This window comes from Gadus macrocephalus, chromosome 19, assembly GCF_031168955.1.
Source record: "Gadus macrocephalus chromosome 19, ASM3116895v1".
NCBI classification, from domain to species: Eukaryota; Metazoa; Chordata; class Actinopteri; order Gadiformes; family Gadidae; genus Gadus; species Gadus macrocephalus.
Window position 1 is genome coordinate 10,222,795 of NC_082400.1, and position 22,316 is coordinate 10,245,110.

The following is a 22,316-nucleotide window of genomic DNA, read 5'->3' on the forward strand; positions in this document are numbered from 1 at the left end:
GTAAAAGCATGTTGTCCGCCATAAGAACTCCATAATACTGGTCATATATGGTCTTGTATGAGGGATGTCATGGTGGATCGATATATCATGCTCTGCGATGAATACACGTGAGTGTGTTTGTTTGTGTGTTTGTGTGTGTGCGTGCATGTGTGTCTATATGTGTGAGTGATCCGTGCCTTGGAGGTGTGAGAGGCAACGGCGGCTCTTTGAAGTGAGGACACTATTTAGAGGTTAATGAGGCTGTTAAAAATTTACGGAAACACCTACACACACACACACACAAGCAGGCATGCACACACACACCCATGTAGTGAGCACACACACCCACACACGCCCATGTAGTGAGCACACACACACACCCACACACGCCAATGTAGTGAGCACACACACACACACACACACACACACACACACACACACACACACACACACACACACACGTGGTACAGTTACATACGCACACATACACGTGCACACACAACCACAAGTAAACAAACAGGCATGTACGTGCACACGATCTTATATGCACACACAGCAACACATATATTTTGTTTACTTTACAGCTATATAGCTTTAATTACACAGAATACAATGAACAGGTAATACACAAGATCCTGTCAACAATAGATGCAAATGAAGAGTAGATTCCTGCTGGGGATAGATTTGAATTCAGGTCAACAGGTGTGTGTGTGTGTGTGTGTGTGTGTGTGTGTGTGTGTGTGTGTGTGTGTGTGTGTGTGTGTGTGTGTGTGTGTGTGTGTGTGTGTGTGTGGTTGTTTAAGCAACTGCCATACATAAACCTGGGATGCTTCTCACAGCTGTGGTCCTTATTTCGCCTCTCTCTATTTCTCTCCTTATCCCTCTCTACCCCCTGCCTGATGACTTATCATACTTAATGCATTGTACCTCAACAGTCCTGAAATTGCACTGAATAAATAAATCGAGTGGTTGGTATTTCCTTCAGTATTCTTTGTCAGAAAGTCAGTAGTGTTAATGCCTACAACACACAAAGGATCCAACCGGGTCGCTATGGTTATTCTGTTGCTATGGTAATTTTCTGGGTTTCCTGTTATGCGGGGTGGACCACAAGCCCTGCTACTGAAATGCCATAAATATTCATGCATCTAAACCCTGTTTACTGAAAATGATCATAAGCTTTTTATGTTTCCGATTTATTGAAAACGGGCTAGTAAATTATGCAGTTTCAAAACAGTCAACAATTTTTCAAGAGCCAATTGCGGTCACAACATTAAAAAAATGATAGATACCATATCCTTTTAATGCGTTTCATTTCAGCATTTTATTATACAGAAACAAACAGGTACTGGCATATTACTATCAACATGGGCATACAAAATAAAACCAATCAATATTTAACCATATTATAATCCATTAGGTTATCACAAACAGTGTTGTGTTGTGTACTACAGAAGGGAAGCTTGCAATTTAGATCTTAATGGATGGAAAGGACAGCGGGTCAGGCATTTCTCCCTGTGGGGGAGACGTACTCCAGACCCAGATGAGCGAAGATCTCCTCCTCAGAGCTTGCTCTTAAATACCTCTCCTGGAGAAACACAGGGAGGCAGATGATGGACTTTCACATTTAGTTACTTAGTCATTTGACAGTTGCTTTTATCCTAATCCACTTACAAGTAAGGCTGAGTACAATTAAAGAACACGATCGATATCGGTGGAGCTAGGAAAACTATGCTGCATGACCACGTTTCTGAAAAGCTACAGGACAGAGTGCTGAGTAGCTGCCCAACCCCTCTCTCTCTATCAGGAAGGTGTATGTCTCTCTACCTGATTTCTGTCGTACAGTGCGTGGCTGCTTAAGGACATGGATCTTTCGCGAACCGCCCACCGCCGCAACTCCCTCTCGAACAACTGCAACAGAATACCAGTTCTCTTTTTCCTTCTCGATGTGACGGATGTCTCATAGAAACATAAATGGAGAAACAAAAGAGAATTGAACTCCCACTAAAATCGCTAGGAGGCCATTAAGTCGTACCTTGGACCCAGTCCAGCCCAGCAGAGCAAAGGCAAACTGGCTTATAGGGGAAACCACCAGGTCCACTCTCACTGCTCTCCAGGGTCTGCCCCCAGAGCCCGTCTGGTCCGCTTCCACTCGAACCCGCTCCGGATCCTGCTGCTTAGGATTAACCAGGATGTGAATTATTTAATGGCATAATGTAAAGTAGTATAATGCATGCCATTCGGTGGATGCATTTTACAACCCGTTGATGTAATGGCAACACAACGTGATTCCGCATACGTTCCCAGGCATGGGTGCAGACCCAATTTCCTCAAACAAGAAAAGGCTGTATTAGAGAAGGACTTGGGTGACATTCCTGCCTCTTTGAATCTACACATTTCAGAGTAAAACAGGATATCTGGGCGGCGACTAAACCTACACAGGGGAGGAATGTGTATTGATCTGCCAGAATTTTTATGGTTTAAATGATGCCCCCTCAACTCGATTATCTATATCATTTGATTTCTTGAGATGAACCGGTATGTTGTCTTTAAGACCTGTTTCTGAAGGAAGGGGTGTTGGTGTGTTGTGGGGGGGTCTGTGGGTAGGGTAGTCTTGTGACCAGGGGACCTCTGGGATAGTACCCCATTGTCCGCAGTATAACCTGCGGTCTCCCTTTAGCTAGCTGCCCTAACTCCTCCTACATGTATACTCCTACCAGCTCCTTAACGGCATGACTCCGATAGTACCTGAGCGCGCCTTGTGTACCTCAGGACTGCTGTCATTGGTCAGTTTGAAGATGGAGAAGCATCTGTCAAAGCGGTCCATGCTGGAGCTGGGCCGGCCAGCACCCTTCGCTGACTCCCGGTATGTGTTCCTGGTAGTCTGCTGGTACAGCAGAAGCCCCTTGGGAATGATAAAGGAACATCAGGGTTCCATTCACGGACATGTAGGTCATCAAAGGTCCCATCCAACTCTGACAATTCCATATTTAAAATTCGGGAATATTTGATTTACCCGAGACTCCAAACAGGCGATGATTTTATGAATGAGTCCCTCTTCTTTTCCTTCGTCAGGGTGCGTGATCAGAAAATCAACATCATGGCCACTCATCTTCCCTCTGAAACCAGTCAAAGACATTTGGTTACCAATAGATAAAGGGATGAATAGGTAATTGGGATTGGTAGGTAGGTCGATTGACAGGTAGGCCATTCAATCATTTCCTTTGGGACGATTAAATGGTTGGGATTGGTAGGTAGGTAGATTGACAGGTAGGCCATCCAATCATTTTCTTTGGGACGATTAAATGATTGGACAGGCCTACGACAGCCACAGATATTGGATTTTAATAATTTTAAATTAGAGTCTTTGATTTATTGGTTGTTGTCAAAATGTAAGAGCTTTCAAAAATAAGCCCAAAAAAGTTTCTCAAATACATTCCCTCTCATAGCTTTAAGGCTGTGTCGGCTTATATATAAAAATACAAAGTGTGGATTGACAGCATTTTCCAAAGCTGTCCATCCGACCCTTAACCAGAGACTGCCCGACTTCACCCGGTCGCCACCAGCTAGATTACGTAACACTCATACATCATCATTTTCAGGCTTAAAGAAATGCCTCTTCACATTAATCCAGCAAAGTGTAGACATTGCTTAAATCCCGGAACAGGAATATTCCGGATACCTCCTGAATCCTCCGGCCAGGGTAACCCGCGCTCCTGGTAGGACGGAGTGCACCACACCCTCCACCATCACGCTGACGGCGTCCGCCTCTTCTCTGCTCACCGGTTGGTTGAGGTCAGTGTAGTACTTTAGACCTGAAAAAGACCAGGATATTAAGATGCTTAGATTATATTATTGTGCCCCACAGAAAGACAGACCGGCACACACACACACCCAGACACAGCTCCACAGACACACATAGACAGACAGCTCCACAGACACACAGACAGACAGCTCCACAGACACACAGACAGACAGACACACACACACACACACACACACTCAGACACACACACACACACACAGACACACACACCTGCTTGTTGTGCTGCGTTGAGCGAGTGTCCTGATGTTTCCAGCTGTGCGAGGCTACATATCCCCTCTGTAAACCACCGTTTAGCCGTCTTCACACCCACCCCAAAGATCCCTGTCAGCAACTGAGACCCTTTCTTAATTAGTAGACGGTACATGTATGGTAGAAAGTCAACAATAACACAGTACAATCATTATATTCCACTTCAGACTAGACTTTGTTTTAATATTTCACCTATCCAGGGAAAGATTTTTGAGAATGGTTGGTTATCCCAGTGAATCGTGCAATTAAGGCTGGATACTTCAACTTTAATTAATATTCTTATGCAAAGATATTTCATTTAGGCGTACAGACCTTCATGGCTTTATAGCGCGGGGACGACTTCGTTTCTTCGACTTCACTCGACACTCCATTCTCCAAAAGATCCTGTGAGAATCGATACGGAACACTCAACACTGCGGAGAGGTTGGTTCTGCGTTGTACTACTTACTAGGGCACTATTCAGTTATTTAATCTGATGCTTTTGTCCAGAGTGGTGAATTCAGATTCATGTGAGCAGATGAGTTCAGGGCCACAGGCAGACAATGGGGATCAAACCCTGAACCGTTGAGCTGGGAGTCTGACACCATAGCCCCAACACTATCCGGAAAAAATGACTGTAGTGCAAAGTAATGCAGATCCTGATGAACATTAGAGGAAGGACAGGGTCTGTGTGTGTGTGTGTGTGGTTGTGTGTGTGTGTGTTTGGGGGGGGGGGGGCTCTTCTAACCTGAATGACCCGGTGTGAGTGGTCCCCCAGGCAGGGCAGCCCCCGGAGCTCAGCGGGCCCCTGGACCCGTCTGTCCAGGGACCGCAGGAGGCCCTCGGACCGCCTGAACGCAAGGCCTCTCCCCTCGTCTCCGTTCAGCTCCGCACTCTCCGCCAGAACGGACAAGGCCGCCTGGTGGAGAATGGAACAAATTAAAAACACACAGAGAGAGGGTATTAGTTATTCTGTATTTGTCATTTTAAAGGTGTCTTCATTTCAGGTATTTTTCATTTAAGAGCAAATTGGGGTTTAGGGCATCTTGCTCAAGGACGCTTCGAGGTAGACTGCGGTACTTTATAGTTGGTACCAACAACCTCTCAAAGCAGGGATTCAAACATTTATGAGAATGAACCTATAAACTGAAGCCTTGTGAGAAGGTGAAATCCTCCCCCTTCTCACTGTCCCGCTTTAGAGAAATTATTATTATTATTATTATTATATTGTGTGTGTATATATTATATTGGGCTGGTGTAAAATTGGTCTTCCGGCCCAGTAGGGGGCAGTATGCTAAGGGAGCTTAGGATCAGAGTATCAGGGAATAGCCCAGGGGGGTGTTGATAGAAACGGCTGTTTTGTAAATATCTTTAGGTTCTGCACAGGGTGTGGGTATATATGTATTTGGTGATTGTTTGTTTAGTATCATGTTTATTTAGTATTCACACAATGTACTTTCTGTTCAGTTATGTTGGATTGTTAGCTTTAGGTAAATAATGTTCCCCAACTAATGGTCTGGCCCATACGGCCGTGATTGGTCCAATTGCCATTTCCCTATTTAAGGGCTTTTTCATTTGGTGTTTGGGGCTGAAGGTGGTGCTGGCTTGACGTGAGGCCAGTACGAGAGACGTTAGGTTAGGCTAGGCTATGCTATGCTATGCTATGTTATGTTATCTGAGTTTATGTTTGCTGACGGATGGAGTCATTTCCTTTTCATTTGAAACGTTGCTCTATTTTTTGTGAGTGTTTTGGAGACATTAAAACTTCACTTTTTCTTAGTCCTCAGTCCATTGCCCTCATTTTTGCCCACACTCGAAATTCCCAGTTGGCCGTATCCCAGATACGTGGGGTGACCACGCCGGTCCCTCACAAGCCTTAACTGCATAGTTTAGAAGGTTCAGACCCCAACCTATATATTTCACTAATACTGTGATATCTGGCACTGATGCACCAAAAATGTATTTAGACAGGAGGGGAAAGAAGGTATTGACTGACAGTGAGAAGGGTATTGTGTCCAGGTTGAGGCGTGTTCCTCTGACATGCGTAGCTGGCCGCTAAGAACGCTGGTGCTTCAACAGGATCTCCCTGCTGCTCCTAAAAAAACGAAAAAAGGGCTTTCACTCCAACAGTAAATACCACTCAATTATATCTGGCACAAAACCACAACTTGTGTAAGTTACTATGATTTATTTTTCATTTTGTCTTATTCTTACACAGCATTCTGAGGTGGTCAAATATATAGCTCTTAGAATATATTGACTTAAGTCCTGAATTGAAATATAGGAAGAACTAGCATGAGGCAAGATAAGTAACCAAGATTAAAAACCCAGAATGATAAACAATATAACAACCAGGAACAAACGAGGACCGTACGAGTAAGAGTAAAGCTCTAGTTAGTTTCTTAGTAGCACTTTACCTGTAACCGGTGTCTATCTAGTATGGCCACAGGTAGGCCCTCTCGCATGCTCTCCGTGTACCAGCTGATGTCAAGCAGGTGGACAGGTGGTCTGGACTGATGCTGTCCCCTTACTCCCAACCATGTCCTCACCTCGTCCCCGCTGTTGTTTTCCGATATGATGTACGTCACTGACTCACTGCACAGTTGAAATTGAAAAGAACTGAAACCATTCTGGCTAACTTTTTTGCAATGGCATGACTCAGTTTAGGAAATAGTTGGAGTAGAAGAATTGAACACAAACCAAACGAAATACTGTAGGCCTACCTGTAAGTGTCCTCTATTCTGAATCCTTTACTTCGCCCCAATTGTGCAAGGAAGGTTCTCCTACTCGCTCCCATTCTCCTCTCTAATATGAAGATCACTGCTTGTGGAAAACTACTTTCTTTACTGGGGTCAGTCTCACAACTCTGACCACCGTTTGAAGAGGCCACTTTCCTTCGTTTTAAAGGTACCATGGTTGAAGTCAATATTGCGTGTTAAATTTCATTTCTCCCGGCGCATTCAATTGACAGCTAGTACATCTCAGTAGGTGTATCCCCTCTTTAAGGTACATCTGTACACTTTAGGATACCGACGGATTCAAAGTTTGGAAGTGATCGGTTTCATCCATAACTTGAAACCGAACTACTGAACTAATGTCACATAGCGACGCTAACCCTGAAACGTTCATCCCTATGAACGCCGAATAAACATACGAGATCCACTGGAAAACTTTCTTGAGCTTGTGAACCATACAATCAATGTATTCCCCTTGAATAGATGTGGATGATGTGTAAACCGATGAAAGCACAACTCTCAGTAGAACCTCAATTGTTTTTCCGGGTTGGCGGTGACGTAGCAGTGTTGACAGAAAACACGTGTCTGTTGTCCACGCCCCTCAAAGTAAGAGTTACTTATACTTTGTAATACATTATATATCTCATTTATATCCTCCACTAGCTGTTAATCCACCGTAACACGTGTTCATTGTGAATCACAAAGCCAATAGTTGCAAATTGCAACTCACAGAACTCACAGCTTACACTGTAATGAAAATCGGGAACAAAATGTTCTCGAAGTCATGCCTCTAGGCTACAGGGGACTTCAAACCACGCGCGTAGTTTTACACACACACACACACACACACACACACACACACACACACACACACACACACACACACACACACACACACACACACACACACACACACACACACACACACACACACACACACACACACACACACACACACACACACACACACACACACACACACACACACACACACACACACACACACACACACACACACACACACACACACACACACACACACACACACACACACACACACACACACACACACACACACCTATGTGATCATATGACCACGGAGAGTCCCCACCCCCGAGATGTCAACTTGCTCAATCAGTGCGCTGGGCGAGAGATTGGACTTTACAAGCAGAAAACACAACTTTTCACAACCGAGTAGCAGGCTGTCTGGTCCAACAGTCCCAATACTTCAAATGGCCTATTCAGAGGGAACACCTCCGCCCAGACATGCTCAGACCGGGAGTAGCCTGTGTCCAGCTGTGAGCCTTCTCCTCGTGCTGTTTACCTGTAACGTCAGGTACGCAGCGTGCGGAGCGAGCAACATCGTCCTGATCCTCTCTGACGACCAGGATGTTGAATTGGGGGGAATGGTGAGTTTTTTTTATGTCTATTGTGTCAAAAAATAAGGAGGTACGTTTCGAAATAAAGTTGGTCGATATACCTCAATAGCTACACCAAAAATATAAAACCAATTTTGTTTTTATTGCGGTGACATGAACACATTTTACACATTAGTTGTTGAAGAAGTGAGCGCCTTGTGCATTCTGCAGACCCCGATGAAGAAAACCAAACTGCTGATAGGAGATGCGGGGGCGACGTTTTCAAACGCTGTGGGTACAAGCCTCTGTTACAACCTGCTGCATATACGGTTGTCAAATGTCCCGCAATAAGGCTACTTTCTGCTTCTTAAAAATAATGACTCGTTGATTTCGTCCTGTCTTCTCTACTCTGCCACGTCTGTCGGATAGTATACAGCCACGGCGCTTGGCTGTCCCAGCAGAAGCAGTATTTTGACGGGTAACTACCCCCACAACCACGCCGTGAGGAACGACTCTCTGGCTGGCAACTGCTCAAGTCCTCTGTGGCAGAAAGGCCCGGAGGCCCTGGCGCTCCCCGTCTACCTCAGCAAACGGAAGTACCGCACGTTCTTCGCGGGGAAGTACCTGGAGCAGGTAACACACACACACACACACACACACACACACACACACACACACACACACACACACACACACACACACACACACACACACACACACACACACACACACACACACACACACACACACACTTAATTAGTTAAAAGATAATGCAATGATAAATTATGCATGGGGACTGAATTAATATTAATATTTACACATGGACTGTTGACCTCACAGGTGGGGTTGCTGTTCAATATGCATATATACTGTATATGAAAACTCTCTACTCTATATAAAAGAAGCACTTAGAGCAGAATGATGGTGTCAGTTTTTGGCGGAGTTTCAGTTCTGTCTTCCTCCAAGACGCTGCTGTAACTTGTACAGATTGTTGTGCCACTGCAGTCTTGTCTTCCCAATCTTCCAGATAGTCCTCTAGCAATTGTCCTCCAAGGTAAAAAATTATTAAGATCCACCAACCACAGCTCAGTCAACCGGCATTCTTCCCTCTCCTAAATCAGTTGGTCTGTGGAGAAAGTGTAATCTCCAAAAGTTATGGCGGCACTGTGGTGCACTAGGTTCATAGTTTACTGTAGTTCAACTACTGCAATGAAAAGTGAGTCAACATACAGACATTAAGGAAATATGCCGTGGGTAAATTCTGACCATCTTCTGTGTCTTCTTCTTGTTTTAGTATGGAACCAAGGAGGCTGGCGAGTTTGCGCACGTTCCACCCGGATGGGACCTCTGGCACGCACTGGTGAGACAGACGGACAGACAGACAGACAGACAGACAGACAGACAGACAGACAGACAGACAGGCAGGCAGGCAGACAGACAGACAGACAGACAGACAGACAGGCAGTACAGGGTCCAAGTCTGAAGGGTCTGGGTTCCTTCTCCAATGTCCTCAGTCTGCCTGTTGGCCTCCTAAAGCAAGATGCCCTAACCCTATCCGCTCCTTATGAGCACTGTCTAACCCCTACCTGCCCCCTTATGACCTGTATATTAACACTGTCTAACCCCTACCTGCCCCCTTATGACCTGTATGGGATCACTCTCTAACCCCTACCTGCTCTCTTATGACCTGTATATTATCACTGTCTAACCCCTACCTGCTCTCTTATGACCTGTATATTATTACTGTCTAACCCCTACCTGCTCCTCAATGAACTGTAAATGGTCACTGTCCAACCCCTATCTGCTCCTTAATGACCTTAAATTTGTTAGATGAAGACTAAATGGGAAAGCATCTTCAGCGGCATCAGTTATTAAAATGTCATGTACTTATTGTGTTGTGACTTCAGGTTGGAGACACCAAGTACTACAACTACAGTCTTTCAGTCAACGGTAAGGAAGAGAAGCATGGAGACAGCTATGAGAAGGATTACTTCACAGATCTCATAGTAAGTTTGTTATCTCGATCCTTGAGGGAAAATTGTTGAATCATAAAGTTTTATATGGGAGGGTTTCACCTGATCACTCCCAACCCAAGGGGGGACCTTGGTCATTTTTAATGAATATTTTTTCAATTGTTGTTTTGTGACATGTTGGAACAATGTTATTTTTTTACTATTTCAGAAGCAATTTTTTAAAACCTTATCTGATGCAAAGCCCTCCCTATTTATTCTGGATGTGTCATGGGTTTCTGTTATACCAGCTTTTTTTCGAAAACCTGCCGTTGGCATATCGTTTTGCATGCCAAGATCAGAGTTCATGCTTGTTAAACCCTTCTGTATGACCAACACACTTTTACATGTGGAAATCCACATGCATTTCTATAGGTTAAACCTGTGCTGAGTTCAAATTAGTATACTTTTCACCATTTTGCAGTGTTGCCCGAAATTGTATCTGGATCACTATATATTGCTCTTCTTTGTACCCATAATCCACCCTAAAATAAGTTAACAACACGTATTGCTGCACTATATTCCACGATGCCTTGCTGTTTTCATTGTCATCAGATTCATCCAATTGAGATGGTCAGCACATTATGCAAATGAGTTGTCATGTCACACGTTCGGCTTGTTTGTGCGAATGTCAATTTAATTATAATAGCAGACAACTGTATAAACGATTGACCTGGCTATGCACTAAAACATGATATATGGACTGCTGTTCCTGTGCTCCTGTGCTCCAGTTGAACCGGTCCCTTGAGTTCCTGGATAAGAGGATCCCCGGGCAGCCGTTCTTCATGATGCTGTCCCCGCCTGCCGCCCACGCCCCCTGGACCGCCGCGCCCCAGTACCAGAAGGAGTTCGGCGATGTCAAGGCTCCTCGCGATGGCAGCTTCAACAAGCCGGGGAAGGTAAGCCATGGATCAGGTCGAGAACACTCAGCCAAAGCCAAACGGGGGGGTTTCCCGCTTGGCTGTTTTTTTTTTTTGATAGAACAGGTTAATGCTGCTTTGTTTGTGTGGTGGGAAAATAATGGTAGACTGGTTCAGGGAACCATGACAACTCAATGAAAATACATTCTTAATGCTACCTGGGTGGCCATTAATCGATATGGCTGCTAGGTGAAAAGACCTTTGTCTGCAGTCTACTTGTAGGCATCCTACAGGTAGACCGCCTAATGCCCTATAACGATTTAAATGCCCTATAACCCATTTAAATCCCATATAAACCCCCTGCTCAATAATGACAAGTGTCTGAACAAAAATATCATGCAAGTAATTTTGGATAAAGTGTTGATCTGCTGAATGTTTCCTTAGTACTAAAATGGATATGGATGTGTAAACGTTTGTTTCAGGACAAACACTGGTTGCTGCGACAGCCCGCTAACCCCATGGCCGGCAGCTCGATGGACTTCCTGGATGATGCGTACAGGAAGAGGTGCACTTTGTACTTCAAAATAACGATAACTCCACAGAAGATACATTTTGTGATACAAGTGTGTAAACAAACACCCATCAAAATATTGTGTTGTGCAGGTGGCAAACTCTCCTATCAGTAGATGATATGGTGGAAAAGCTGGTGAAGAAACTGGAAGACTCGAAGGAACTCAATAATACTTACATCTTCTACGCCTCGGATAACGGCTTCCACGCAGGTTTGACTGGGCTATTGATTCTTCAACACCAAGCCGGGAGATATGGTCTGAAATAATCTCAGCCAATCAGAAAAAATTAGTGCCGGACCCTTGTACTGTAACTGATTGATTTGTTTTTGTTGGCTCTGTAAGCGTTTGCTTTTGTCATTACAGGTCAGTTCTCCCTGCCCATTGATAAGAGGCAGCTGTACGAGTTTGACATCCGGGTTCCCCTCATGGTGCGAGGTCCAGGCATCGCACCCAAACAAATAGTGAAGGTACCGGCTACTCTGATTTTATTAAAAAATGTGGATGGTCCTTTCAGTGGTTCAATTTGAGTTGATTTGAGACCCCCAATCTCATAGGCACCAGTATTGAACATTGACCTGGCTCCCACCATCCTGGACATATCGGGCTCCGATTTGCCAATAATGGACGGCCAGTCTTTCCTCTCTCAGATGGTCAGTTTTTCTGTTGGTTTAAACGGACGTTGTCTCCCAGCTGATAATGTACCGAGGTTGATCACCGATGGCTGCAGCATACCTGTAGGCATCATTGATCAAGCTACCTAACCTTCCATCTGCTGCTTATTGACATGCATCAGAAATCACTGCAAGACGCCTAGGTTTAAAGTGTTTGAATAACACAGGACTCGTTTAAATGATGTTATTCCGTTAGGCCCCATCCTTGAGGAGCGGCCCCGCCCGGTCTTGTTTCCTGGTTGAACACACAGGAGAAGGTTCCCCAGTACCGGACCCTGCTTGTCCCAAACTCGGTCGTGGCCTCTCTGTGAGTCCAAACGTCCAACTCATCAGCATTGTTCATCTCTGTATTGATGTCGATGAGTAACTAACGTATGAATCTGTGATCTAGCACTGTCTTCCCAACTGCGTCTGTGAGGACTCCTACAACAACACCTACGCATGCGTCAGGACACTCGTTGGAATCAACTTGCAGTACTGCGAGTTTTCGGACAATGAAGTTCGTACGATAAAACCTCTCCTTTCAAATATCATGTTCAACCAAAACACATTAAGCTTGTTTTTGTGTGTTTGACAAGCCAGCTTGCTTATCATGAATTATGAGTAGTTGCTAGCTCGCTAAACCATTTGCATTTCACAATGAATAAATCCTGTTTCTGTGTGTTTTACCTTTCCAATATTTCTCAGTCCTTTGTGGAGGTGTACAATTTGACATCAGACTTGAGCCAGCTAGTGAACATCGTTAAGAAGGTGGACCCAGCACTCCTGCAAGCCATGAACCAACATCTGATCAAGCTCCAGTCTTGTGCAGGTAGTAGCTGCCATGACAACGGTATCAATGGTTTGTGTCAAACGACAACCAAATAACGGCACCAAATGGATGCAAAAAGGGATTAACAACGGTAGGGCTATCATTGGTTGATGTTAAAGGGCCCCATACAAACAGGTTGGACGTTGATTAGCCATCGCAAGCCATATCCCAAACAAAGTATGACTTACCAGCCTACACAGTGGGACTTTAGGAACTGGTAGGCTGATCGATCCATTATAACACTCCCACTCCCACGTGATGTCATTATAAGGTAGATTATGTTATGGTTAATCAACATCAGATATGTTAGGGGCCCTTTTAAATGACACACGATGTGTCTAACTTAACTTCTAGTGCTCGATAGAACTACTGCTTATGGGCCTCAACCTTTTGTCCTACATGAACTGTTGAGTCTTTTCCAACTGAAAAAGTGAACTGTGTACTGTTGCACTAATTGCAGATATATTGCACTCCTTCTCTATTGTTTAACAATGTTCAGATAATAAGAAGTCCACAACGACTGTATTTGCCTAGTTACAGAAGTTTATTTTACAGGGTGTGAAAAGTCAAACATCCTAGCTTTCTATTCTATTCTATCCTGTCTGATATTTACCTAAGAGAGATGATAGACACATATTGCTGATAATTTCCATGTTGTTTATGTAACCTTTTTTTTTTACTATTGAGGTAATTTTAATCGTTCTTTACCTTATGTACTGAAGCACTTCAAAGGCCTGGACTGTGAATTGACATTAAATAACGTAACTGTGTCTATAGTTCATTATTCAAACACGAGTGAGTTGTGAAAGAATACATTGAAAATGCTATACCTTTTGAATTATTGACGTTTAGTTTAGAATGTTTGTTTCTAGAATACTTTATCAACCTTCTCATTACCCTTGAACTCATTAAAACTATCTTTATATAGATTGTGTGATGGGGTGTATAATGTTTAACAGTCTTCCACATTGACCAAACTAAAACCCTATGGACGCACAGGAAGTGATGTCTAGTTTCTTTCAATAGGAGCATCTCTTTCAACACCCCTGATGTTGTAAACATTGGTTAATGTATAGAATCGCTGCATGGGATTATGTAATGTCGCAAAATTAAACTTCTGTCAAATGCCAAACAAAAGATTTAAACATCAAGATATTCAGTTTATTAACTACTGCAAAAACACCACAAACAAAACAAAAAAAATACACTTTCACAAGTATTTGTACACTGCCTGTTTCTGTAGCGTCTGGATCTCTAGTTTAACTGGACATTTGTAGAAGTGGGATAGCAATGACTCCGTATAGCCCGTCAGAAAGTAGAACTTCTGCGGTGGGAGTTTCTGCAGCATCAGCGCGCACACAATGAGCAGGTTGCCCCGCCTCTTGATGACGACCTCGTTGGCAAGGCAACCGTGGAACGTTCCGAACATGAAGCGTCTGATGAACACGTCTTCTAATGCTCGGTCGGCCGCACCCTCCTCTCCTTTGAGATTACCTGGAAAGGTAAGGAAGAACATATTTATGCACATTAACTTTATTTTGCTGTTTGGCAGATGCCCTATCCAAAGTGATTTAAGGTGACATATTATACCACCAAGTCTGAGTGTGATTAGCCGTTACAAGCCGTTTTTAAATTCTGCCACTTCTGATATCACAAATGAGCGTGTCCATCTAGATGCGTGCTGGATAGATCAGTCTACCTGCCTACCCAGTGGACCGTAGCAAACGTTGCTCATCTATCTGTCATACATCTAGGTGGACATGCCCACTTGATGTCAGAAGAGGCAAATTTTCAAGACGGCTTGTAACGGCTAGTCACACTCGCACCTGATGAAATAATCCTCCTTTAAGATATGTCCTTCAGGAGCGGGTAAGGGTTGAGCCCTATGCTTCAATAATTAATTTTCTTGTTTACTTTTAAAATGATCAACCCAATGATGTTGGCCTTTTCTATAGCATGTTAAACAAACACTTGTGTAAAACAACTCAATGAGCACAGTGGGCTAGTGTGAGCCGAGACGTACAGGGGTGCTGGGAGAGCCACCCTTTGCGGTGTCCGATGTGGTGGGGGTGCAGGGCCTGCTCGTAGGTCACGCCTCTGTCTCCTTTCCCCACACGGATACGAGCCGCATGGTTCTTCATATTGAGGAGAAACAGACGTTCTTGAACAAAACAGCCAAACATAAATGTAATACATTTTATGGAGTTGTTTCAACAGCTGACTAAAATAATTTGCAGTGTTGACCAACGTGCATGTCACTATGACACAATTCATGAGTTTATGTTTTTCTTCTTATGAGAGGTTTCACTGACGTTGACAAAGATTCATTATTGAAGTATATGAACTCGTTACCTTGCACTGTACAGCAGTCACATGAAGGCCCCTAGCACCCAAGTTGTTCCATACGGTACCGGACTTCACTAAAGACCTCTGGGAGAGGAAGGGAGATGGTGAAACACCACATCGATCAATCATACAATACTACCTATAATTGCCATGTTTGATTCTGACAGCCCGTTTTGAGCCTTTAAAACAAAGTAGCCTACCAACATGTGTGGTTTTGAAAGAGAAAGAGAGAAACAGAGGAAACTGCTCACGTGTATTTATATTAAATCAGATGCTGAACGAAACCTTCTTGGGATATTAACGTTATCTTTCAGTTTTGTATCCATTCTTGATAAGAAGTGAGTTTCAATTAACGTTAGCTAGACTATTCTGTGGACTAGTCCGTCACGAGTCCGCTATTTTCTTTTATTAAATCAACAGATCAACATTTGTATTCACAGCATATATAGTTTGCTAGAATATATACAACATACACCCATTCCAAAGAGTAAAGTCACATTTCTTACCAACATCATCGCACACGGACTGCTGCTCAAGGACGCCGCCATGTTCCCCCGACCCTCAACAACTCACTTGGATTATTATGGGAAGAATTTTATAATATGATACGTATTCATTAAGACAGATGTGTATTCTTTTGAAAAAGCGTGTTTTACTTTGACGTTAATTTTGTTTTAAAATGATATTGCATTCACTGTTATTTTATAGGATTGAGGATTTGTTATGGGGAACTGTTGTGGGGAGAAACATTTGTTGACGGACCGTTCTCGAAGCATACCAACCGGATGTGCAAAATCTAAACATTCTGCACGTTCGTCCACGCTCCTGTCTGCCTGAACAACGGATAATTATAAACGAAAACACATTGATAAGTAATCAGGACGTACTCCGTCGAACACCGTGAAGATGTCTTCTCCCGTCGAGATGACAGAGATGTACGACCACGCGCTGCTGGGGATCCTGCAGCACGTCGGCAACGTTCAGGACTTCCTACAGGTCTACTTCGGCTTTTTGTACCGCAAAACTGACTTCTACCGCCTGCTGTCATGTCCCAACGACCGAATGGGCTTCCCTCCCGGCATCGCAGAGAAGATGGTTCAGAAGGTATTGACGTAAACTATGAACGTAGACGATATGACTAACTATGTGATTACTACAGAGGGTTTTTGTTTTGACAGTTCATTCAGATTGTTGGCAAATTTACAAAACATGGACTTAATAGTCACACTTGATGGTTGTCTGATGGTTCCCTTTGCAGGCGTTTAAGAGCTTCGAACGGCTCTCGGAACAGGGCAGAGATAGGCGACTGAAGGAGCTTAAACAGAAAGAAGAACCCAAAGCACCGCCTCCCGTAGAGCAGGAGGTGTTGGTGGAGTCAGTACCACAGCAGGACAACGCTGAACCAAACACAGAAGCAGTCCGAGTAGAGAAGTCTTCCTCAGAACCAGAGCCATCTTCTGCATGCTCCTCTCAACCCGACACGAGTCCACAGGCTACTGCTGGTGGTCCTCCCCAGCCGTCCCAAGATGCCAAGGCAGAGGCTTCAAACACAGACCCGGCTTCAGCAACGTGAGTAGTATTCATAAACACACAGCACGACCGGGGTTTCAGTTCAAGTCGTGACCGTGTTAACTGGTAAGCCGAATGCTTCGCTTGTTGTCGTGGCTACGCCAGATGTTGGAAATCGGTACCAGACACGTAGCTGTCCTTGCGAATGCCTCTTTGATTAGTTATTCAATAAAATGTGACCCCAAGCAGTGGGGGGAAACATTAGGTTTTGATTAACTGGATGTAAAGGCGTCTTATTTTTTGGAAACGTGATCAATGCATGGTCTTAACAACATGGATAGTAGGGTCACAAGTTGATCTGTGTTTTCAAGAAGAATTTGTGAATTTTAATATACTACGGCGGATATTTCCCTAGTGGGTCAACGGCACAATGGAATGGAATTGCGGTTTGTTATATTTTTTCCCCACAATGGTATGAATTCGAATCCCGCAATGTATCATATTTTAAACATTAATTTTCCATTTATTTCGGCTTAGAACGGTTCTACGTGACAAATTTCTTCCAATTACACTCCAAAAATGAACAACAAATCAAAGAGGCATTCGCAAGGACAGCTACGTGTCTGGTCCCGATTTCCAACATCTGGTTTAGCCACGACAACAAGCGAAGCATTCGGCTGAGGGTCACCAGTTAACACGGTCACGACTTGAACTGAAACACCGGCCACTGGTCATCTAACTCGGATGCATCACTGCTAACCCAGTGTGCAGATATAAAAGTACAGTGTATTTTATGTGTGTCATCACTCTCTGCCCTTCCCTGTATGACATACAAACTGAACCGAATAATTAAACGTACTGAACACATCAACAAACAATCTCATTTGTTGATGAAAGCTAAATTAAATGAAATAAGTTGGGTGATCCAATTCAGATAATGATTTAACATGACAGCTTCTGCAGAGAACACAGAAAATGCCTGAACAATCCTAAGATGTGATCTTCTGCGTCAAATGAATAAAAGATAGGTTTCCTTATAGAATGTTACACTCTGAAATAAGCTTTTTATCTCTGTTGGCCATTGTCCCACCTAGGCCCGAATTAACACCGTGTAGGCCCTAGGGTGACCACCCTGCCCCCCTCCTCCGGTTTTAGACGTGAAAAAGGGATGTGCCCAACAAATAAAAAAGTCAACATAGATAGACATGGGCCTACAAATGCCATACTTAAACTGATACTGAAATACATGCATTCATACTAGGTATCGTGACCGACCACCGAGCCTCATTAGACGGTTGAAACCGGCTAACCGATCGAAACCCGTTAACCGATCAGATTAAAATGTGCTATCTGATATAACAGCCATTTCGAGCCGCGCCAGCCGGCTGATATTTCGTAACTCTGCTTATCTCGCTCCCGTTCTGCCACAGACTCACACACACACACACACACACTCCGAGTGAGAGGCAGTGGCTCTAACCGTGGTACGACCTGTGTTTGAATTGAAACATGAGGCATGCTTACTGCAAGTTGACCGTGTGTAGAGAGCGGGCTCGAACGCCCACAATGGTCTGAGATGGCGTGGACCTCGTTGAGACCCTGCGCGGGATTCACCAGGGGCCAATCGGAATAGGGCAGCCTTGGGAGCCCATTTGAAACATTGCCGCGGCTCATTTAAGAAAATGACAGCTCCGAAGAGATGCCACTTGTTTAGTTTGGAGGAGACTGAGAAATTGAGTTTGAGGGATACTTTTTTTCACTTCTTAGGTCACACAAAAGGTCTTGGAATGAGATGGCTAAATGTAGTCTTATAGCGTTTAGTCTACTGTCCATAATAATTTAGAGATCATATTCTCCGCCGCTCGCATGCGGGAATAATTAAGGCTTGAGGAGAAATTAAACAGTGGGCTAGAGAGGTGGTGTCCGTCCAACTTCCAATGAGTCACCTCATCTGATCATCTTTTTGTGTGAAGTGAAACCAACACACACTCCACAGTCCAAACTGACCCCAATTTTTTTTTTAACCGCCAAGCGACAAGATTGATCGGTTAATGTTGATACGGTCAACCATCGGTCAAACGGTCATCGGTTAACATCCCTAAATCATACACAGACTTTATAAGCATCATTAACTGAGCAACCAGTTAAAAGAGAAAACCGTTCCACAAATATCCAATCAACCTTGGAGGCAGATAATTGGCCCGATATAAGGCTAAATAAGCCTCACCTTTAGCAAAACATCTTCTTTCTTGACTTTGTGCAGGCAAAGTCGTAAAATCCTCAGTCAATTCCCTTGATTAGTTTGGATTCAATGACCATCAGGGAGGGTGCGGACTGCCACTTCTGTCTCATAGTTGTCCAGAGTTAGTGCTTAACTCCTTTAAGTGGAGACAAGGATCTCTCGCCCTCGCAGTTGGTAACGGGCAGGGTTGATTGCAGAACAGCCTGATTACAACGAACACACAGGGGGGAGTTGTACATTGCAGCCCATAATTTTGTATAATTTGCACTTGCAACATCTCCTACGGTGAACTGCTTGCGCCGACGTTAGCTTCGCTGCTAGTGCTAGTGGCAACTTTATCTTGGGCTCTAGCATTTACAAATATAATATATAGATATATATTGGCCTCATCGATCTTGGGCCTTAATATCAGCTGGTGTTTTACAATAAAGACCATAGGACAATAACTTGTTTTTGCAAACAAAAACAGTTGACATGATGTACACAATTAATTTGGCTATTAACAAATTCAATTTTGTGTGTGTGTGTGTGTGTGTGCGTGAGCGCTTCAGGAGTCAGACCCAGTACCAGGCAGACCCAGACAGCTACAATGGAGCCACAAGGGAAAACTACAGCTGGTCCCAGGACTACACGGACGTGGAGATCCGCGTGTTCGTCTCCAAGACGGTTGTCAAGGGCAGACAGGTAAACACAAAACCTCACCACCAGCTGTCGCCAGCTGTTCTCTCTTCAGCTCACTCGGCATGAAAGAAACACTTTCATTGCATAAAAACAACCGACTGTGTTTGTGATGAAGACGCTTAAGGCCATGTCTGTTACGAGGGACAAATGGATACACTTAAGGAACATTTAAGTGTTTTTCCACCACAGAAAAGAGAGCTCTTTGAAAACGAACTCCAACATAGACATATCTGTAAATCTTTAATTCGTTTTTTTGTGTAGACGGGTATATTTTGGAAATCAATGACGTAAAATGGCCACTGGAACCAGTGATCATAGGAAAGCCAAGTGCTCTACACAGGTACATGCAAAATCTTTAGTATAGATGGCTTTCGAAGATTTGAAAACTACGAGGAAGATTTAAAGAGTCTGCCTAGAGAACGCCCGTGTGGACGGAAAACACATTGACCCAAGAACGCAGCGTTGGCAGTCATCCGGCCTCGTGTGTGTGTGTGTGGACTTGGCCTGAGTCTCCCCTGCCGTCCCCAGGTGTTGGTGAACCTGCTGCCCGGCAGCGTGCGCGTGTGTGTACGGGACGGCGCCGAGGAACAAGTGCTGATGGAGGGAGAACTGCCGCACAAGATCAACACGGAGAACTCCCTGTGGAGCCTTGAACCAGGGCGCTGTGTGGTGGTGCGTGCCGCACACGCGCACCGACACAACCGCACACATTGACGCCCGCACACGACGCAGCGACAGACAGAGACACATGCAAAGACACGCACAATCAGGGAGAGCCACGCACACGCGTACAGGGAGAGACTCGCGCACACACACACACCCGTACAGGGAGAGACACACACACACACGTACGCACACAGGTACAGGGAGAGACACGCACACACAGGGAGAGAGACACGCACACACACACACACACCCATACAGGGAGAGAGAGACACACACACACACACACACACACACACACACACACACACACACACACACACACACACACACACACACACACACACACACACACACACACACACACACACACACACACACACACACAAAATACACTCTAGTTGCCAACCAAATTTTATCACCAGATCTGTGCCCTGATTGCCAATACCAAACTAACTCCCAGCGTTCCTCTCCCATGCCAGCTGTCTCTCAGTAAGGTCGGGGAGGTGTGGTGGAATGCGGTGCTGAAAGGCGAGAAGGAGATCGACATTAACCAGATCAACCGGGAGCGTGGCATGGCGTCGGTGGACGAGGAGGAGCACGCCGTCCTGGACCGGCTCTCCTTCGACTACCACCAGAAGCTCCAAGGGAAGCCCCAGAGCCACGAGATGGTACGTTCCCCAAGCCCCCCGTCTGGCTCTGAACCCATGGGCAGTTGGTTCGGTCCGCAATGTGACGTGTTCGCAAATGAAATAGAAATTCCTGCAGGATTCTGTCCTGGCTACTCGGGTGTTCTGAGTGCAAGTGTTACGTAGGTCGGATCCTCAATATCCAAATCCTTGTTGTTATCCGTGCGCAAGAAGCTCAACCCTTAGCTGCTCCTAAATGTATCTGATTTTGAAAGAGTCTGCTAAACGAGTAGCTTATAAATTGGCAGAGGAATATAATCCTGAGCCTTTAGCCTTTGAGGGGATGCTAAGGTGACAAAGCGACGTGACGCCATAGTCCATAGCGGGTCTATTCATGAGGGGAGCAGACGGAAAGGAAGTCATTTCCGTCGTGGAGTGAGGTTGGGGTCGGTATTGCGCTTCAATCGTGGCCTTCCTCGGTTCCAGAGGCGCATAAACTCAGTGGACCTCTCATGTACTCCCTGCGGTCCTCAAAAGTGTGTTTCTTTTTTGTCCCCGCAGAAGGTGCACGACATGCTGAAGAAGGGGTGGGACGCTGAGGGCTCGCCGTTCCGGGGGCAGCAGTTCGACCCCACCATGTTCGACATCCCCCCCAGCGCGGTGCAGTTCTAAATCAAACGCTCCCCCCCCCCCGCGCGGACAGCGAGGGGGTTACTTACAAACTGTTGCTATTTCAGGGCACGGGTTGGGGAGAGAAGGGGGGGATTAAGAACAAAACAAGGTGTGAGGGACGAGGTATGAGAGCCGTGCCTGGATGAGAACTTCAGTGCCTGGCTTTAAAAATGTCCTACTGATTTTTAAATGCGTTTTTAATGGAGCCTCTCTCTTGCTCACCGGAAAGCTCAAATGTTATCCCAAAAAGTTTGACAGTTAGAATATTGAACTTATTTATCCACTGTTGGAGGATTGAGTCGATGGTTGAATTCATGTGTTGGTTTGCCTTTCTGCCTATTCGTTTTTGGCTTCTTTGTGTAAAAGTTGTGTGAAAATATTAAATGGTTATGAATAAAATGGATCGTTTCCACTCTGATGGTAATTTGAGCATGTTAGGTTAGAGGTTTCAGTCACCCATGTTTAAAATGTATCTGTAGGTCTTGCATACTGGTTAATATTAGCTGAGAGACTTTCCAAATCCTAAGA

At 44.7% G+C, this 22,316-nt stretch overlaps 4 protein-coding genes across 7 annotated transcripts; 2 read left to right on the plus strand and 2 right to left on the minus strand.

The window, feature by feature from the left end:
• Window positions 1-539: 539 nt before the first annotated feature.
• Window positions 540-7,498, minus strand: polm (polymerase (DNA directed), mu). Of its 4 annotated transcripts, XM_060038084.1 has the most exons (13): window positions 6,754-7,492; window positions 6,448-6,625; window positions 6,027-6,125; window positions 4,779-4,949; window positions 4,364-4,435; window positions 4,013-4,133; window positions 3,659-3,791; window positions 2,993-3,095; window positions 2,714-2,881; window positions 2,417-2,437; window positions 2,012-2,146; window positions 1,804-1,887; window positions 542-1,564 (listed from the first exon to the last, which is right to left on the minus strand). In XM_060038084.1, the coding sequence occupies exons 1-13, from the start codon at window positions 6,942-6,944 to the stop codon at window positions 1,478-1,480; spliced, it is 1,563 nt and encodes a 520-aa protein (XP_059894067.1). In that variant the 5' UTR covers window positions 6,945-7,492; the 3' UTR covers window positions 542-1,477. The 4 variants fall into 4 exon arrangements, with proteins under 4 accessions (XP_059894066.1, XP_059894067.1, XP_059894063.1 ...); XM_060038083.1 differs by lacking the exon at window positions 2,417-2,437 and having other exon boundaries at window positions 540-1,564; window positions 2,012-2,152; window positions 2,725-2,881; window positions 4,013-4,100; window positions 6,754-7,498; XM_060038080.1 differs by lacking the exon at window positions 2,417-2,437 and having other exon boundaries at window positions 2,012-2,152; window positions 2,725-2,881; window positions 6,754-7,490.
• Window positions 7,499-7,873: 375 nt separating this feature from the next.
• Window positions 7,874-13,816, plus strand: gnsb (glucosamine (N-acetyl)-6-sulfatase (Sanfilippo disease IIID), b). Its single transcript, XM_060038076.1, has 13 exons — window positions 7,874-8,174; window positions 8,355-8,414; window positions 8,553-8,756; window positions 9,418-9,483; window positions 10,031-10,129; window positions 10,864-11,031; window positions 11,475-11,557; window positions 11,656-11,774; window positions 11,928-12,031; window positions 12,119-12,214; window positions 12,432-12,542; window positions 12,627-12,734; window positions 12,923-13,816. Exons 1-13 carry the CDS (start codon window positions 7,884-7,886, stop codon window positions 13,100-13,102), a joined length of 1,689 nt encoding a protein of 562 aa, XP_059894059.1. The 5' UTR covers window positions 7,874-7,883; the 3' UTR covers window positions 13,103-13,816.
• mrps24 (mitochondrial ribosomal protein S24) lies at window positions 13,655-16,108 on the minus strand. The gene is made up of 4 exons (XM_060038087.1): window positions 15,899-16,108; window positions 15,399-15,476; window positions 15,070-15,181; window positions 13,655-14,540 (listed from the first exon to the last, which is right to left on the minus strand). The coding sequence occupies exons 1-4, from the start codon at window positions 15,938-15,940 to the stop codon at window positions 14,257-14,259; spliced, it is 516 nt and encodes a 171-aa protein (XP_059894070.1). The 5' UTR covers window positions 15,941-16,108; the 3' UTR covers window positions 13,655-14,256.
• Window positions 16,109-16,131: 23 nt separating this feature from the next.
• On the plus strand, window positions 16,132-22,189 carry nudcd3 (NudC domain containing 3). The gene is made up of 6 exons (XM_060038085.1): window positions 16,132-16,496; window positions 16,651-16,961; window positions 19,695-19,827; window positions 20,353-20,496; window positions 20,970-21,158; window positions 21,678-22,189. The coding sequence occupies exons 1-6, from the start codon at window positions 16,299-16,301 to the stop codon at window positions 21,786-21,788; spliced, it is 1,086 nt and encodes a 361-aa protein (XP_059894068.1). The 5' UTR covers window positions 16,132-16,298; the 3' UTR covers window positions 21,789-22,189.
• Window positions 22,190-22,316: the final 127 nt, after the last annotated feature.

Coding starts and splice junctions, on each gene's coding strand:
- polm (XM_060038084.1), bottom strand. CDS start 6,944: ATGGTACCTTTAAAACGAAGGAAAGTGGCCTCTTCAAACGGTGGTCAG. Junction 6,126..6,447: donor TAGATAGACACCGGTTACAG/GTAAAGTGCTAC, acceptor TCGTTTTTTTAG/GAGCAGCAGGGAGATCCTGT. Junction 4,436..4,778: donor ACTCACACCGGGTCATTCAG/GTTAGAAGAGCC, acceptor CGATTCTCACAG/GATCTTTTGGAGAATGGAGT.
- gnsb (XM_060038076.1), top strand. CDS start 7,884: ATGTCAACTTGCTCAATCAGTGCGCTGGGCGAGAGATTGGACTTTACA. Junction 8,757..9,417: donor CGGGGAAGTACCTGGAGCAG/GTAACACACACA, acceptor TTCTTGTTTTAG/TATGGAACCAAGGAGGCTGG. Junction 11,775..11,927: donor GGATAACGGCTTCCACGCAG/GTTTGACTGGGC, acceptor TTGTCATTACAG/GTCAGTTCTCCCTGCCCATT.
- mrps24 (XM_060038087.1), bottom strand. CDS start 15,940: ATGGCGGCGTCCTTGAGCAGCAGTCCGTGTGCGATGATGTTG. Junction 15,477..15,898: donor GTCCGTGTGCGATGATGTTG/GTAAGAAATGTG, acceptor TTCCTCTCCCAG/AGGTCTTTAGTGAAGTCCGG. Junction 15,182..15,398: donor TGACTGCTGTACAGTGCAAG/GTAACGAGTTCA, acceptor CTCAATATGAAG/AACCATGCGGCTCGTATCCG.
- nudcd3 (XM_060038085.1), top strand. CDS start 16,299: ATGTCTTCTCCCGTCGAGATGACAGAGATGTACGACCACGCGCTGCTG. Junction 20,497..20,969: donor AACCAGGGCGCTGTGTGGTG/GTGCGTGCCGCA, acceptor CTCCCATGCCAG/CTGTCTCTCAGTAAGGTCGG. Junction 21,159..21,677: donor AGCCCCAGAGCCACGAGATG/GTACGTTCCCCA, acceptor TTGTCCCCGCAG/AAGGTGCACGACATGCTGAA.